The following is a 14818-nucleotide window of genomic DNA, read 5'->3' on the forward strand; positions in this document are numbered from 1 at the left end:
GATGCATTTAGTAACCTGCACCACTCGAGCCCCCCTGGTGCCTCCCCGTGATCTGTAAGCATCTTCGTGATATCTGGATGGTCTGAAAAACAGGAAGACAGGTATAGTGCTACTCATAAAGGAGCATTGCCCTGTCAAGGCCTGAGGAGTGTCCAGCAGTAACTCCTGGAGCGATTCTGAAATGATCAGCATCAGCAGTGATGGTATAAACAATCTACACACAGTGGGGTTCTCCCTTAGAGCCGAAGTGTCCCCCATATCTGAGTCCTGCAAGTCTTTGACCCCATCGTCACCTACTGTGGTAGTATCTGCCAGAAAAGGTAAAGGCCAAAAAACGGCATCCAGAACATCCGAATCATCCACAGGTGGACTGTCCCCTGACTGCACGTGACTCTTAAGCTGGGGATTTGTGCTCTTGGGAGAAGAGACCCCCGGCACTAACAGGGTCGAAAAGGTAACCAGATTCATAGAACCCTTGTTAACCAAGTACAATTAAAACATATTAAATTCAGGGGGAAATCCATGCCCAAGAGGAGCAGAGGATCCCTCTGGACCCTGTTTGAGCTTATGCGAGATTCTGGTGCTGAATTGTGGTTGCGTTTCACCGGGGGACACACTTATGCTGCTCCCCTGTTCCAACACCCCTGAGTCTGCGATCTCCCGCAGCTAGAGCTGTCCCCCAAGGGGATCTTATGCAGAACAAAAAAGAAATCGAGCCAAGTCATGAAAAATGTTGAAGTCAAAGAAAAATAAACATAGCTCCTACTATCTCTCTTGTAGGAAAACAACTGGAAGTTGGAGGTCAGTCCAGAGGTAAGAGAAGAGGAGCAAAACTATGCAAATGAGACTTCCTACAAGAGATCTTGCGAGATGGGATTGACTACACATTCCTTCAGGAATAGAATGGGGCTGTACAAGAAAAAAAGATGTTATTAATTCAAGGTTGAAAAATTGCTATTTATTTAAGAAGCCCTATATATAGTATACTCCTGCATGTTTAGCTGTTAGAATTATTGATCAAAAGAGCAAATGGGAACATGCTCGCAATAGAGGTTCAAAATCCTATATACAGGTTTATTATAAAGTACTAATATATCAGGTGCCAATTGCAAATCATGAAAACACATCCTAATATTTAACTGCTTACAAAGTGTTTCAAAATATATTCTAAATGTAAGCACTACGCAAGTATTTTGTTAAAAAAAAATTTCATGTATTTCATCAGTGAGGATGTTGTCAAGTATAGCAACCATGAAGTAGGATAATGTCCCATAAACCCATGAAATTTAAGGCATGTTTTGCCTAAGCCTTCAAAAATAAGTTATCTTTAATACTACAAAAGTCCTTCAAAAACCATGAGTTTACAGTGGCAGTGCATTAAAACATGATAATTTATGGTTTACAATACTAGTACAGTATTACTAAGCCAACATACTACATAGAAAGGTAACCAAAAAGGATCATAGGAAAATTTTCAGTCTTAAAATTTTTCTGAATAAAAATATGCATTTTAATGCATCTTAATAAATAACCTGTGTGTATATATTTATATACATATATATGTATCTATATCCCTGATAATTATTATAGAGGGTAAAAAAAATAGCAAAATAAATGGAATTTCAAAACACCCTCTTCATAAATCTCCCCTTTTAAAAAACAGCGCTAGCATTTTTTGCGCTGGCAGTGGCGGTAACAGCTCCAATGCTCATAGAATTCTTATCAGCATCCGCTCTGTTACCGCTGTGGCCAGTGCTAAAAATGCTAGTGTGGCTTTGTAAAGGAGGGGGGAAATATTTTTTTTTTCTTTTTAACAATAATTATAATTTTTCCATCTTTAAGGATTCTAATATATACAACTATCATTCATATTCTAAACATAGTACAAGTGAATGAATGGGCACCATCATCTTTGGATGTTTGCAGTAGGTTGGAAAATTTGAGCAACTCACTTAGGGCTCCTTTTACAAAGGTGCGCTAGCGTTTTTAACGCACGCACCGGATTAGTGCGCACTATAGCATGCGCTAGCCAAAAATCTACCGCCTGCTCAAAAGGAGGCGGTAGCGGCTAGCATGCGCTATTCCATGCGTTAAGGCCCTAGCGCAGCTTTGTAAAAGGAGCCCTAAATGTAGGGAGAACTCACCATTCAGCTAATCTGAAACTGAAAAGGCCTTATGCAGCTGGCAGTGTGTGCTGACTACATAAGTTATTTTTATGTATAAAAACAAAAACAAACTCTCCCCCCAAAAAAAACCCCCAAATTATTGTTCTGCCTATGGAGTGCCAAAAGTTTGGATATACAAATCACTATAAGGACAGCAAAATTAGAGGCATTCTGGGGCCCATGCTTAAAGATATACAGAGCGAGGCAAACTTCAGTCACACTCCAAATAAATTTAAAAATGTCACTGTTGTGGTCAAATAGCAGGTATAACTTCAGACATAAGAGCTATCCAACTGGTAACAGTTATGTTTAAAACCATTGAATCTATGAGGGTTCTCTGAATATTTGTGTGTGGCTATTTTCAGTTTTCAAAATAATTTGAAATACAGTACTGCAATCTCATCTACAGTAGATTCCACAAGAGGTAGAGTCCATGTGAAATATAAACAGAACTGTATACGTTTCCATTTTCACCCATGACTTGTAGAGGGAATAACATTTTATAGAGATGTTTTTGCAGAAATTCTCTTCTTCCAGATGATTCTTGATTAGTTTGCTGCTTTCTTAATATGTATCTAAAATGTACAAAGCACAAAAAAAAAATAAGTAAATGGCAGACATATATGTAGTAAAATAGTTTAAATATTAAGAAAAGAACTACACTGCAATTTAAGTGCTGTTTCTGTTTTTCTTGCAAAACTGGTTTCATGGTTGCTCATGGCACAGAATCAGTAAATATTATAAATTTATCGGTTTGGTCTTTCTTTCATCCCAACCCATCCCTATGATGCGTTTATGACTCATACTTATTTATATAAATTCTTTAGGAAATTGCAGTTATGGGTTCATTTTGGAGACAATGAGAGGGTTCCAGGCAATATTGCAGATAAAGAATTTTCTGATAAATATAGGGCTAGGTGCACTTGGCTCCCCCTGGGTCCTAGTGACCCTGTAATAGAAACTTTCCAACGTAGTATACTACGAGACCTTGAGGCGACTGAGGCAAATACACAGGTGACCTAGAGAAACCTTTGGAAGAGTCAACAATCTGCATTGAAACAGTTACTCGATGATAACACTATTGTTTGTCACTAGGGCAGAAAAAGACGGTGCAGTAGTCATATTGGATAGGGCTGCTTATGATCAGGAGGCCCATTGTCAACTTGCAAAGCAGGAATACTATCAGGCTCTGGAAAGCAATCCTGAGCACGAATTTGATCCTAGAGTGTTAGCGTGTTTAAACACAGCCAGGGGAAAATGGGGTTATATCTCTCAAAGAATATAAATATCTTGCAGTTCAACATCCTGTTATGCTCAGCATTTATTTCATTCCCAAAGTGCATAAAAGCCTTAGGATCCCCCCTGGGCAGCCCATAGTATCAAGTAGGGGATCGTTGTTCCAGCCATTGTCCCAATATCTTGATTTATATCTCCAGGAGGAGGTGCATCAAAAACCCTAGTTTATAGAAGATTCCACCCATTTAATCCAAGAATTGGATCAGGTTACAGTAGATGGTTTAATGACTTTTGTTGCGCTTGATGTCAAAGCTCTCTATACTAATATTCCTCAGTGTGAGGCTATTGAGGCAGTGAAGGAAGTAGTAGCCCAATTGGAGGTTATGGAAGGTTTAAAAAAGTTTTTGGGAGCCGGTTGTCAGCTGTAATTACTTTGAGTTCAAAGGGGAATATTATTTGCAGACAAAAAGAGTCACGATGGGTGTGACGGTGGCTCCATCCATTGCGTGCCTATACATGGCCAAGTTTGAAGTGAACAGCAATATATTTTGAATTCCAGTTATCAGGCAGACATCGTGGCTTGGAAGAGGTATATTGACGACGTGCTGTTGATTTGGTCAGGGTCGTCACAGCAATTGCAGGAAATTTTTCAATATCTTGATAACTGTGATTCTAATATCTTATTCCAAACCATGGTGTCTAATACAATGATTCAATTTTTAGATCTTTAGATTTTTTGACAACCAGTTCAAGACATTGATATTTAGGAAACAAACAGATCGCAATACCTTACTCCACTATGCAAGTAACCATCCACAGAATTTAAAAAATAGTGTGCCGGTGGAACAGTTTCTGAGGTTGCAATGGCTGTGCTCGGACTCTCGTGAGTTTTGCAGGCAAGCCCAGGTAATGAGTGGCCGGTTTCAGGACAGGGGATATTCCCGCCGTGTTATTCATAGTACTTTCAAACGGGCCAGACATATCCATAGAGAGTGGCTCTTAAAAAGGTCACCCCACAATAATGAGAACAAAATAATCTGGGTATTTCCTCATTCTCCTCAAGCTCAGCAACTTCATAGAGTAATAAGAAACCATTGGTCCATTTTTTCATCCTATTTTACAAGATCTTTCCCGTTATCCCAGGACAAGCAGGCAGCATATTCTTGACTGATGGGTGACGGCACCGACGGAGCCCCGGTACGGACAATTTTAGAGTGATTGCACTCTAAGAACTTGGAAAGTTCTGGTAGGCCGCACCGCGCACGCGCGAGTGCCTTCCCGCCCGACAGAGGCGCGCGGTCCCCAGTTTCTTAGTTTCCGCGGAGCTAAGAAGACGCGTTTCTTTCAACGGCTGTTGAAAGTTCTTTTTTCTACTTAATATCGCCTTCCCGCTCGCGTAAACCCTTTTGGAAATTTTATTTCCGTTGTTTCTTTTCTTTTCTAAAAAAAAAAAAAAAAAAACTTAATTTTTTTCTTCAGTTTTCGGTTAGCCCCGGCGGGGCCTATTGCCATCATCGAGGCCTCGGCCTTCGATTTGGCAGAAGCCGTATTCACTTTCATGCCCCCTCAACCCGGGTTTAAAAAGTGCCAGTGGTGCGCTCGACCAATTTCACTGACAGACCCACACAACTGGTGTCTGCAGTGTCTTGGTCCTGACCATCGAGCGTCTACCTGCTCCCGCTGTGCGACTTTAAAGAAGAGAACACTTAAAAACCGCCAGATACAGCAGCAGTTATTGTTCGGCGCCGAGATGTCTGATTCCGCACCACCGGCACCGACGTCGGCTCCATCTCAGTCGGCACCTACTTCGTCGACACCGCACGATACCGCGCCGGCGTCGCACCCCGCAGGTAAGCCGGCTAAGAAGCCTTCCCCGTTGGAGCGTCCTCCGGTCTCAGTAGCAGCGAGTCCAATCCTGCCGACCACGAGGCGCCCACGGAAGCGCTCCGCTCCGATTGAGGTGAGCCCCTCGACATCGGGTTCCTCTTCGGAGTGTAGAGCGGCACCCAAGGTACCGCAGAAGAAAAAAGCGGTACCGGTGCCTTCATTGGACGAGCGCATTGCCGCAGTCCTGCAGGTCCAGCTAAAGGAACAACTCCAACAGCTACTCCCTGCTCTTTTGACTCCGAGCCTTCCAGTCCCGGTCCGGTCTGAGCCGCCGGTACCGACGGTGCAGCAGTCCCCTTTATCGGCATCCACTTTGTCGGTACCGGGGCACATCACTTCTTCGGTATCAATGCCAATCTTGGCACCGGAACCGAGACACCAGGCTGTTCAAACATCGGCACCGGCACAACCCTTAACATCTCCCGGTACCGGTTCACAGAGGCCTGGTAAGTCGACTCATAAAACTCGACACCTAGAACCCTCCACACCGGAGTCACGAGACCGCAGTTTTCAGGTGAGGAACCCTGATCTGTGGGGTGATTCAGAAGAGCCTTTCCTCTCTGAGGGAGAGTGTTCATCAGGGGACGAGGATCCTTCTGGTTTTGATCCATCTTCCAAACCTGATGCAACTTCTTTCACCTCTTTTCTTAAAGAGATGTGTGACTCTTTATCTATTCCCTTGGAGGCTGAATCCAAAAAATCCAAGGCATTTTTAGATGCTCTTGACTTTGACCAGCCTCCAAGGGAATTTCTCAAGCTGCCTCTCCATGACATTTTAAGAGAGATATTTTACAAAAATCTAGAGACACCCTTGACCATTCCAGGAGCTCCCCGTAAACTGGACTCCTTATATAAGGTCATACCAATTCCAGGCTTTGACAAGCCTCAACTCCCCCATGAGTCTTTATTAGTAGAGTCTACTTTAAAGAAATCCACTGGGGCTAGTGTGTATGCTTCTGTCCCTCCTGGCAGGGAAGGTAAGGTCATGGATAAGTTTGGCAAAAGGCTGTATCAAAATGCAATGCTAGCGAACAGGTCAGGAAACTATGCTTTCCATTATTCCTTTTATCTTAAGCAACTTATTCAAAGTTTGTCATCTTTTGAGAAATATCTCCCTGACCGTAAGAAATCAGCCTTTCGCCAAACTTCTTCATCGCTCTTGCAGCTGCGCAAATTCATGGTCAGATCAATCTATGACACTTTTGAGTTGACCTCTAGAGCCACGGCTATGTCAGTGGCTATGCGACGACTGGCCTGGCTCAGAGTGTCCAAACTCGATGTCAATCACCAAGATCGACTGGCCAATGCACCTTGCTTAGGGGATGAGCTGTTCGAAGAATCCATGGACTCTACTACTCAGAAACTTTCAGCTCATGAAACTCGATGGGATACTCTCCTTAAGACAAAGAAGAAGACCCCACCTTCTAGGCCTTTTCGTCAACAATCGGCCTACCAACGAAGGTTTGTGGCTCGTCCCTTACCTCAAACACAGCAACAACCCAGGCGTCAGAGGCAGCAACAGAGGCAACCTGCTCGAACTGCCCAGCAGCAACAGCAAGTGAAACCTCCTCCTTCTCAAAAGTCAACTCAGCCCTTTTGACTTGGTTCTCCGGGACATAGCCAATCTTCCTCCTTCTACTCATCTTCCACAGCCCATAGGAGGACGCCTTATACATTTCATAAGCCGTTGGGAAATCATCACCTTGGACCTGTGGGTCCTCAACATCATCCGCCACGGCTACTCTCTCAACTTTGAGACACCTCCTGCCCAAAGTCTGCCAAGAGAGTCTGCTTTCAACACTCCTCGGTCTTCCCTCCTTCTTCAAGAGGTTCAATCCCTCCTCCTTCTGAACGCTATAGAGGAAGTTCCTCTAGATCAGAGAGGGCAGGGATTCTACTCCCGTTATTTTCTAGTTCCCAAAAAGACAGGAGATCTAAGACCCATACTAGATCTTCGCGATCTAAACAAATACTTGGTCAAGGAGAAATTCAAAATGCTTTCTCTGGCCACTCTTTACCCTCTTCTCAATCAAGGCGACTGGCTATGTTCACTCGATCTCAAAGAAGCATACACTCATATACCGGTCAATCTGGCCTCCAGACAGTACCTACACTTCATGATCAATCATTGTCATTACCAATACAAGGTGCTGCCCTTCGGTCTTGCCTCCTCTCCAAGAGTGTTCACCAAATGTCTGATTGTTGTGGCTGCCTTTCTACGATCTCACCACCTTCAGGTCTTTCCTTACCTGGACGACTGGTTAATCAAGGCCAATTCATCTCAGACTGTTCTCCTGGCCACCAACCAAACCATCATGTTTCTTCAACTTCTGGGGTTCGAGATCAATCTACCCAAATCTCATCTCATCCCCACTCAGAGACTTCAATTCATCGGAGCTGTCTTGGACACAGTCCTCATGAGAGCGTTCCTGCCATCCAACCGTCTTCAAACGCTTCAATCTCTGTGTCAGCAGGTGCTTCTACAACTTTCCATCTCTGCCAAGCAAATGATGATACTCTTGGGTCACATGGCCTCCACAGTTCATGTCACACCCTTCGCACGTCTTCACCTGCGCACTCCTCAATGGACCCTAGCTACCCAGTGGTCCCAAGCGATGGATCCTTGCTCACGTCACATATCTGTCACATCATCTCTTCGTCAGTCTCTACAATGATGGTTGATATCCTCAAATCTATCCAGAGGTCTTCTGCTCCATCTACCTCCTCATCAACTAGTCATCACCACCGACGCCTCCCCTTATGCCTGGGGAGCTCATTTGAACGATTTCCAAACTCAAGGCCTTTGGACAGCCCAGGAAAAGAAGCATCACATCAATTTCCTGGAACTCAGAGCGATGTTTTATGCCCTCAAGGCTTTCCAACATCTTCTCTTCCCTCAAGTTCTCCTGCTGTGCACAGACAATCAAGTTGCAATGTACTACATCAACAAGCAGGGTGGAACGGGCTCTCGCCTCTTGTGCCAGGAAGCCCAGAAGATCTGGACTTGGGCCATAAATCACCATCTATTCCTGAAAGCTATCTACATTCAGGGAGAAAAGAATTCCTTAGCGGACAAGCTCAGCAGAATTCTCCAGCCTCACGAGTGGACACTCGATCCTTTCACTCTACAGTCCATCTTCGCTCAATGGGGCACTCCTCAGATAGACCTCTTTGCAGCTCCTCACAATCACCAGCTGCCCCTATTCTGCTCCAGACTCTACTCTCCTCACCGTCTGGCAGCGGATGCATTTCTCCTCGACTGGTCCAATCTGTTCCTGTACGCTTTCCCTCCTCTGCCTCTCATGTTGAGAACCTTGTTCAAGCTCAAGAGGGAACGAGCCACCATGATTCTGATTGCTCCGAAGTGGCCCAGGCAACATTGGTTCTCCCTTCTACTTCAACTCAGTTCCAGGGAACCTTTTCTTCTTCCACTGTTTCCTTCCCTGCTTACACAGCATCAGGAGACCCTTCTACAGCCCAACCTCCAGTCTCTACACCTGACAGCTTGGTATCTCTCGGGCTGACTTCTCATGATACTCTTTTGTCTCAGCCCGTTCGTTCCATTCTAGATGCCTCCAGGAAACCAGCCACTCTTCAATGTTACCATCAGAAGTGGACAAGATTTTCTTCCTGGTGTCTTCTTCACCATCTTGATCCCACTTCCCTGGCAGTGGAAACATTGTTGGATTATTTGCTTTCTTTGTCTAACTCTGGCCTTAAGTCTTCTTCCATCAGAGTCCATCTCAGTGCCATTGCTGCCTTCCATGAGCCGGTTCATGGAAAACTTCTCTCAGCTCATCCCCTGGTGTCCAGGTTCATGCGAGGTCTTTTCAATGTGAAACCACCTCTTAAAGCCCCTCCTGTTATCTGGGATTTCAATGTGGTTCTTTCCGCCTTAATGAAGCCTTCATTTGAACCTTTGGCTACCACTCCTTTCAAGTTTCTCACTTGGAAGGTACTTTTCCTTATTGCTATTACCTCTGCCAGGAGGGTCAGTGAGCTACATGCACTAGTTGCAGATCCACCTTTTACGGTCTTTCATCATGACAAGGTGGTTCTGCGTACACATCCAAAGTTTCTCCCTAAGGTTGTCTCTGAATTCCATCTCAACCAATCCATTGTTCTGCCTGTCTTCTTTCCAAAACCTCACTCTCATTCTGGGGAACAGGCTCTGCATACTTTGGATTGTAAAAGGGCTCTAGCTTACTATCTAGAGCGTACGAAACCCCACAGATCAGTTCCCCAACTCTTTCTGTCCTTTGATCCGAATAAGTTGGGTCGTCCTGTTTCTAAACGTATGTTGTCTAATTGGCTGGCAGCGTGCATTTCATTCTGTTATGCTCAGACCGGACTGACACTGGAAGGTTCTGTCACGGCCCATAGAGTCTGAGCGATGGCAGCATCTGTAGCTTTCCTCCATTCCACTCCTATTGAGGAAATCTGCAAGGCTGCTACTTGGTCCTCAGTTCATACTTTTACATCTCATTATTGTCTGGATGCATTCTCCAGACGGGATGGACACTTCGGCCAATCTGTTTTGCAAAATTTGTTTTCCTAATGGCCAACCTTCCCTCCATCCCTCTTTTTGTTAGCTTGGAGGTCACCCATCAGTCAAGAATATGCTGCCTGCTTGTCCTGGGATAAAGCACAGTTACTTACCGTAACAGGTGTTATCCAGGGACAGCAGGCAGATATTCTTGCGTCCCTCCCACCTCCCCGGGTTGGCTTCTTAGCTGGCTTATCCTAACTGGGGACCGCGCCTCTGTCGGGCAGGAAGGCACTCGCGCGTGTGCGGTGCGGCCTACCAGAACTTTCCAAGTTCTTAGAGTGTAATCACTCTAAAATTGTCCGTACCGGGGCTCCGTCGGTGCCGTCACCCATCAGTCAAGAATATCTGCCTGCTGTCCCTGGATAACACCTGTTACGGTAAGTAACTGTGCTGTTTGCATTTACCCGGGGGAGAAATTTGGCTGAAGTGTTTTCAGTCAAACGGCATGGTATGACTCAATGTGATTTGACTAGGGGGCATCATAAATATAATGCCTGTGTGTACTGTCATTATGTTCTGGAATGTGACCGGGTGACTGTACCTTCCATGGGGCGGGAGCTTATGCTCAGTTCTTATTCAGATTGTAATACCCATCATGTAGTGTATGGTTTAGTGTGTCCCTGCGGTAGGTGGTATATAGGTCAAACTGTAAGCAAAGTAAAATTGCGAATTGCTCAACATCTTAGTAATCTGAGGTTTGTTAAGTTGGACTCCATTGGTTAGTCATTGGGTGGAGGCGGGACACAGGATGGAGGTTGTGAAGTTTGTAGTATTAATACAAGTATGTCTCAATAGGGAGGCAATGTATCGGATGTTCTTTTACAAAAAGAGCAAAGAATGATTTATCAATGGGGCACCATGAAACCCGCTGGTCTTAATAAAGAAATCGAGTGGTATCTGATGTGATTGGTGGGATTAGAGAAGTTTTTCGGTAGGGGGAGGGGTTAAGGCCCTTTAAAAGCAGGTTTGTAGAGAGATGGGTTATTACAATGTTGGTTCCTTTCAAGAGGGTACTGTGGCTTGTGAACCCGTGCTGCTGTTGATAGATGATGATATAAAGGATTTCAGGTATTTATATTTAAATAATTTTGGATATTGTTAATGTGATTATGGGTTAGGTGGTGTTACAAATGGATCCCATAGTAAAATAATGTTTGTATTATAGATGGTTGATATTTGAAAACCTGATGCAGATACAGCTCCTGAAGATGCATTAATAGCGAAACGTGGTGCTGCGTTAGGCTGACTGGTTGCAGTTTAGATATTAACAGACAAGACTTTTTACCAACTTTGTCTTGCTATACCCATGACAGGAGTTTTCATTTAAGGAGAGCAACAAGTAACAACAACCTGAAAATCATTATGTAACTTTGCTCTGCTGAGAAGGATTTTAAGGACTCCTCAATGGACAAGAAGGCCCTGAAAACATAGTTAAAAGCACAGAAAAATAAAGTCACTCGACAACAAAGGTAGGGAAAATAATTTTATTTTCAATATAGTTATTGAAATGTGTCAGTTCTGAGAAAGGAAAGATGTTAACCTTTAACTGTGAGGACTGCAGAAAAAATAGTTAATGTCTTATTAAAGAAATGACAATTTTGCATGAGGTAAAAATCAAGGCCCAGCCCAGGCAAGAGGCAGGATCTTTGAGCACCAGCACGTCCTGTGGGTTGTTGCTGCGTGCCGGTGCCAGATCAGGGTAAGGGCTTGTGTTTGGGCAGGCTGGGATGTCGGTTTGCGCCGGGGGGGGGGGGGTGTTCGCAAGCAGGGAGCGCGTTCACAGGCAGGGGGGTGATGCTGGTTCTCGCGGGGGGAAGGGGGGCCTTGCAAATCGAGCACAATTTGCTTGAGTGTTTTGCTCATCTTGTAAAACACTTGCAAACTGTGTTACTCACAAACCGAGGTTTGACTGTTATTGTAAATGGGATATCATGCAGCATGGTAAAGACCATAAGAATTTTGTGAATTACTATATAAAGCTTAAATTGAACCAAGGCTATAAGATAAAATGGAGTTACATTATAAAATTTCAAGATGGCATAAATCAACCGAACAGAAGTGTTCTTCAGTTTGCTTTTTTTTTTTAATAAGACGTGCAGAACAGCTTAAATATACTATATTGTAATAATCCATCCTTGACAAAATCAAAACTTGAACTGTAAGATTTAAAATAGAAGGGTCAAAGAGTTTCCAAATATTTCTTAATTTTCTTAGCATTAAAAATAACTTTCTACTAAAAGATTTACCCAATTTTTCAAGAAAAATAATCTACCTGAACTCCTAACATTCTAGTCAAGGTCTCAAGTTTATAATTAAGACCTTTGATCACAAAAGTCAGATTAGATTAAACTTTCTTTGGTCCTATTCAAAGAAATTTGGTTTTATCTTTAATCTGTAGAATGACTCTCATTTCATGACTACAGATGGACACAGTTTAGTACCTGATAGATCTTTAGCATCATCTGTTGTAAAGAGAGGATAACCGTTATATCAGCATACAGACTAAATATTATCAATGGAGTCCAAGGGTGGGAGGAAGTTAAAAAAACCCATCAAGTTCTAAGAAATTCCTAAAGGAATGAACAATGCATGAATGGTGCTTACCATATCTATGTTGTCATGTAAGAACTCTTCATTTCAGTAGGTCAACTTTAATAAGGAGAAATCTACTGGGAGTTGGGACTAATAGTCTGCTGTCCTTAGAAAATGCCTGCTATAGAAAGGCAATTTTTTTTTAAGGAAAAGCAGAATAAGCACAGTTACTTACTGTAACGGGTATTATCCAGGGACAGCAGACATATATTCTCACTTATAGGTGACGTCGTCCACGGAGCCCTGGTATGGACACTTTAAAAGTGCATCGCCACTTTAAGAAACTTAGAAAGTTTGTGATAGCCCACACCGCGCATGCACGAGTACCTTCCTGCCTGACATAGGCGCGCAGCTCCTCAGTTCAGTAAGCCAGCTAAGAAGCCAACCAGGGGAGGTGGGTGGGTTGTGAGAATATCTGCCTGTTGTCCCTGGATAACACCTGTTATGGTAAGTAACTGTGCTCGGAGGAGTGTGTGGCGAAGTGGTTGGAACTACAGCCTCAGCACCCTGGGGTTGTGGGTTCAAACCCTCCTGCCTTCGCATATCTGCCAGGAGTCCTGCCTTTGTCTTGTCTCCACACCCCTGGACCAGCAGTGGCAAGCTAGAAAAAGGAGGTAATGAGTCCCAGCAGATACGCGAAGGCAGGAGTCCTGGCATATGTGACGGCAGCAGGAAGTTTCAAGTCAGCTGAAGCCGGCGCCTCTTTTCCTGCCCAGTGTGCGAGATCGCGTACAGACTGCAGGCTGCAAAATAGGATCTGGGAGGGCCACGTGTTTGAGGCCACTGGTTTGGAGTCATCTGCAAATTTAATCATCTCACTCATTTCAATTTTCAGATCATTTATAAATAAGTTAAAAAGCATCAGTCCCAGTACAGATCCCTGCGGCACACCACTATTTACCCTCTTCCATTGAGAAAAATGGCCATTTAACCCTACCCTTTGTTTTCTATACAATAACAAATTCTTAATCCACAATTCAACATTGCCTCCTAGCCCATGACTTTTTAATTTTCTCAGGGGCCTCTCATGAGGAACTTTGTCAAAAGCTTTCCTGAAAGCTAGATACTCTACATCTACCGGTTTGCCTTTATCCAAATATTTCTTCACATCTTCAAAGTCGTTAAGCAAATTGGTGAAGCAAGACCTCCCTCAAATGAACCCATGTGACTCTGTCTCATTAAATCATGTTTATCTACATGTTTCACAATTTTATTTTTTATTTTGCCCAGTGTAACATTGGCCACCCTCCAATCTTCAGGTATTACAGAAGATTTTAGTGACAGGTTACAGATCACTAACAGAGTTCTTTCAGTACCCTGGAATGTATACCATCCGGTCCAGATGATTTATCACTCTGTACCTTCTCAATTTGTCTTAGTATGTCTTCCAGGTTCACCGAGATTTCTTTCAATTCTTCTGCCTCATCACCCTTGAAAACCATTTCCGCTTTAGGTAGATTTCTTACATCTTTTTTAATAAAGAGGGAAGCAAATAATTAATTCAGTCTCATCGCTATGGCCTTAACCTCCCTGAGCACACCTTTTATTCCTTGATCATCCAATGGTCCCGCTGATTCCCTCATAGGTTTTCTGCTTTTGATGTACCTAAAAAGATTGTTTTAATGAGTTTTGCTTCTTTGGAAAGTTGTTCTACATGTTCTTTTTTAGCTTTCTTTATGAATGCTTTCCATCTAACTTGCTAGTGCCTGTGTCTCTTCTTATTTTCTTCATTGAGATCTTTTTTCCATTCTTTAAAGGATGTTTTCTTGGCTGTAATAGCCTCTTTCACTTTACCTTTTAACCACACCAGCTCTCATTTTCTCTTTTTTCTATCTTTTTTAATACGTGGACTACATCTAGTCTGGGCTTCCACGATGGTATTTTTAAACATCCACACCTGATTTAAACCCTGCCTTTGCCACAGACCATTTTAGCTTTTTTAAAAACATTTTAAAAATGTTATCGTAGTTACCCTTCTGAAAATTAAATGCTGATACAATAGATTTCTTTAGCGATGTTACTCCAGTTATCAGCTCAAATCTGATCATGTTATGATCACTCTTTCCCAGTGGGCTCAAGACAGTTACTTCCTGTACTATGTCCTGCATTCCACTAAGGACCAAATCTAATATAGCTCCCCCTCTTGTCGGTTCCTGGACCAGTTGCTCTAAGAAGCAGTCATTTATGATGTCTAGGAATTTTACCTCCCTAGCACTCCCTGATGTAACATTTATCCAGTCAATGTTGGGGTAGTTGAAATCAACAACAAAATCAAAATGCTCTATTCTCATCCAAAGCTGTCAAAATCATTGTCTCAAGACTCTTCAAAATAACTGGAGAAAAAGACTTCAGTTAACACAGTACTCCGATCAATTCAAGCTACTGCTAA

At 43.3% G+C, this 14818-nt stretch overlaps 1 protein-coding gene across 3 annotated transcripts in view; it reads right to left on the reverse strand.

Moving 5' to 3' along the window:
- Window positions 1-936: 936 nt before the first annotated feature.
- Window positions 937-14818, reverse strand: part of MGAT4A (alpha-1,3-mannosyl-glycoprotein 4-beta-N-acetylglucosaminyltransferase A) — a 238187-nt gene continuing 224305 nt past the window's right edge. For all 3 annotated transcript variants that reach the window (XM_033948960.1, XM_033948958.1, XM_033948957.1), the window contains one exon: window positions 937-2740. In XM_033948960.1, the coding sequence (XP_033804851.1) occupies window positions 2714-2740 (27 nt within the window). In that variant the 3' untranslated portion in view covers window positions 937-2713. The remainder of the gene's footprint in view (window positions 2741-14818) is intronic.

The sequence above is a fragment of the Geotrypetes seraphini genome, chromosome 6, assembly GCF_902459505.1.
Source record: "Geotrypetes seraphini chromosome 6, aGeoSer1.1, whole genome shotgun sequence".
In the NCBI taxonomy this organism is placed as follows: domain Eukaryota; kingdom Metazoa; phylum Chordata; class Amphibia; order Gymnophiona; family Dermophiidae; genus Geotrypetes; species Geotrypetes seraphini.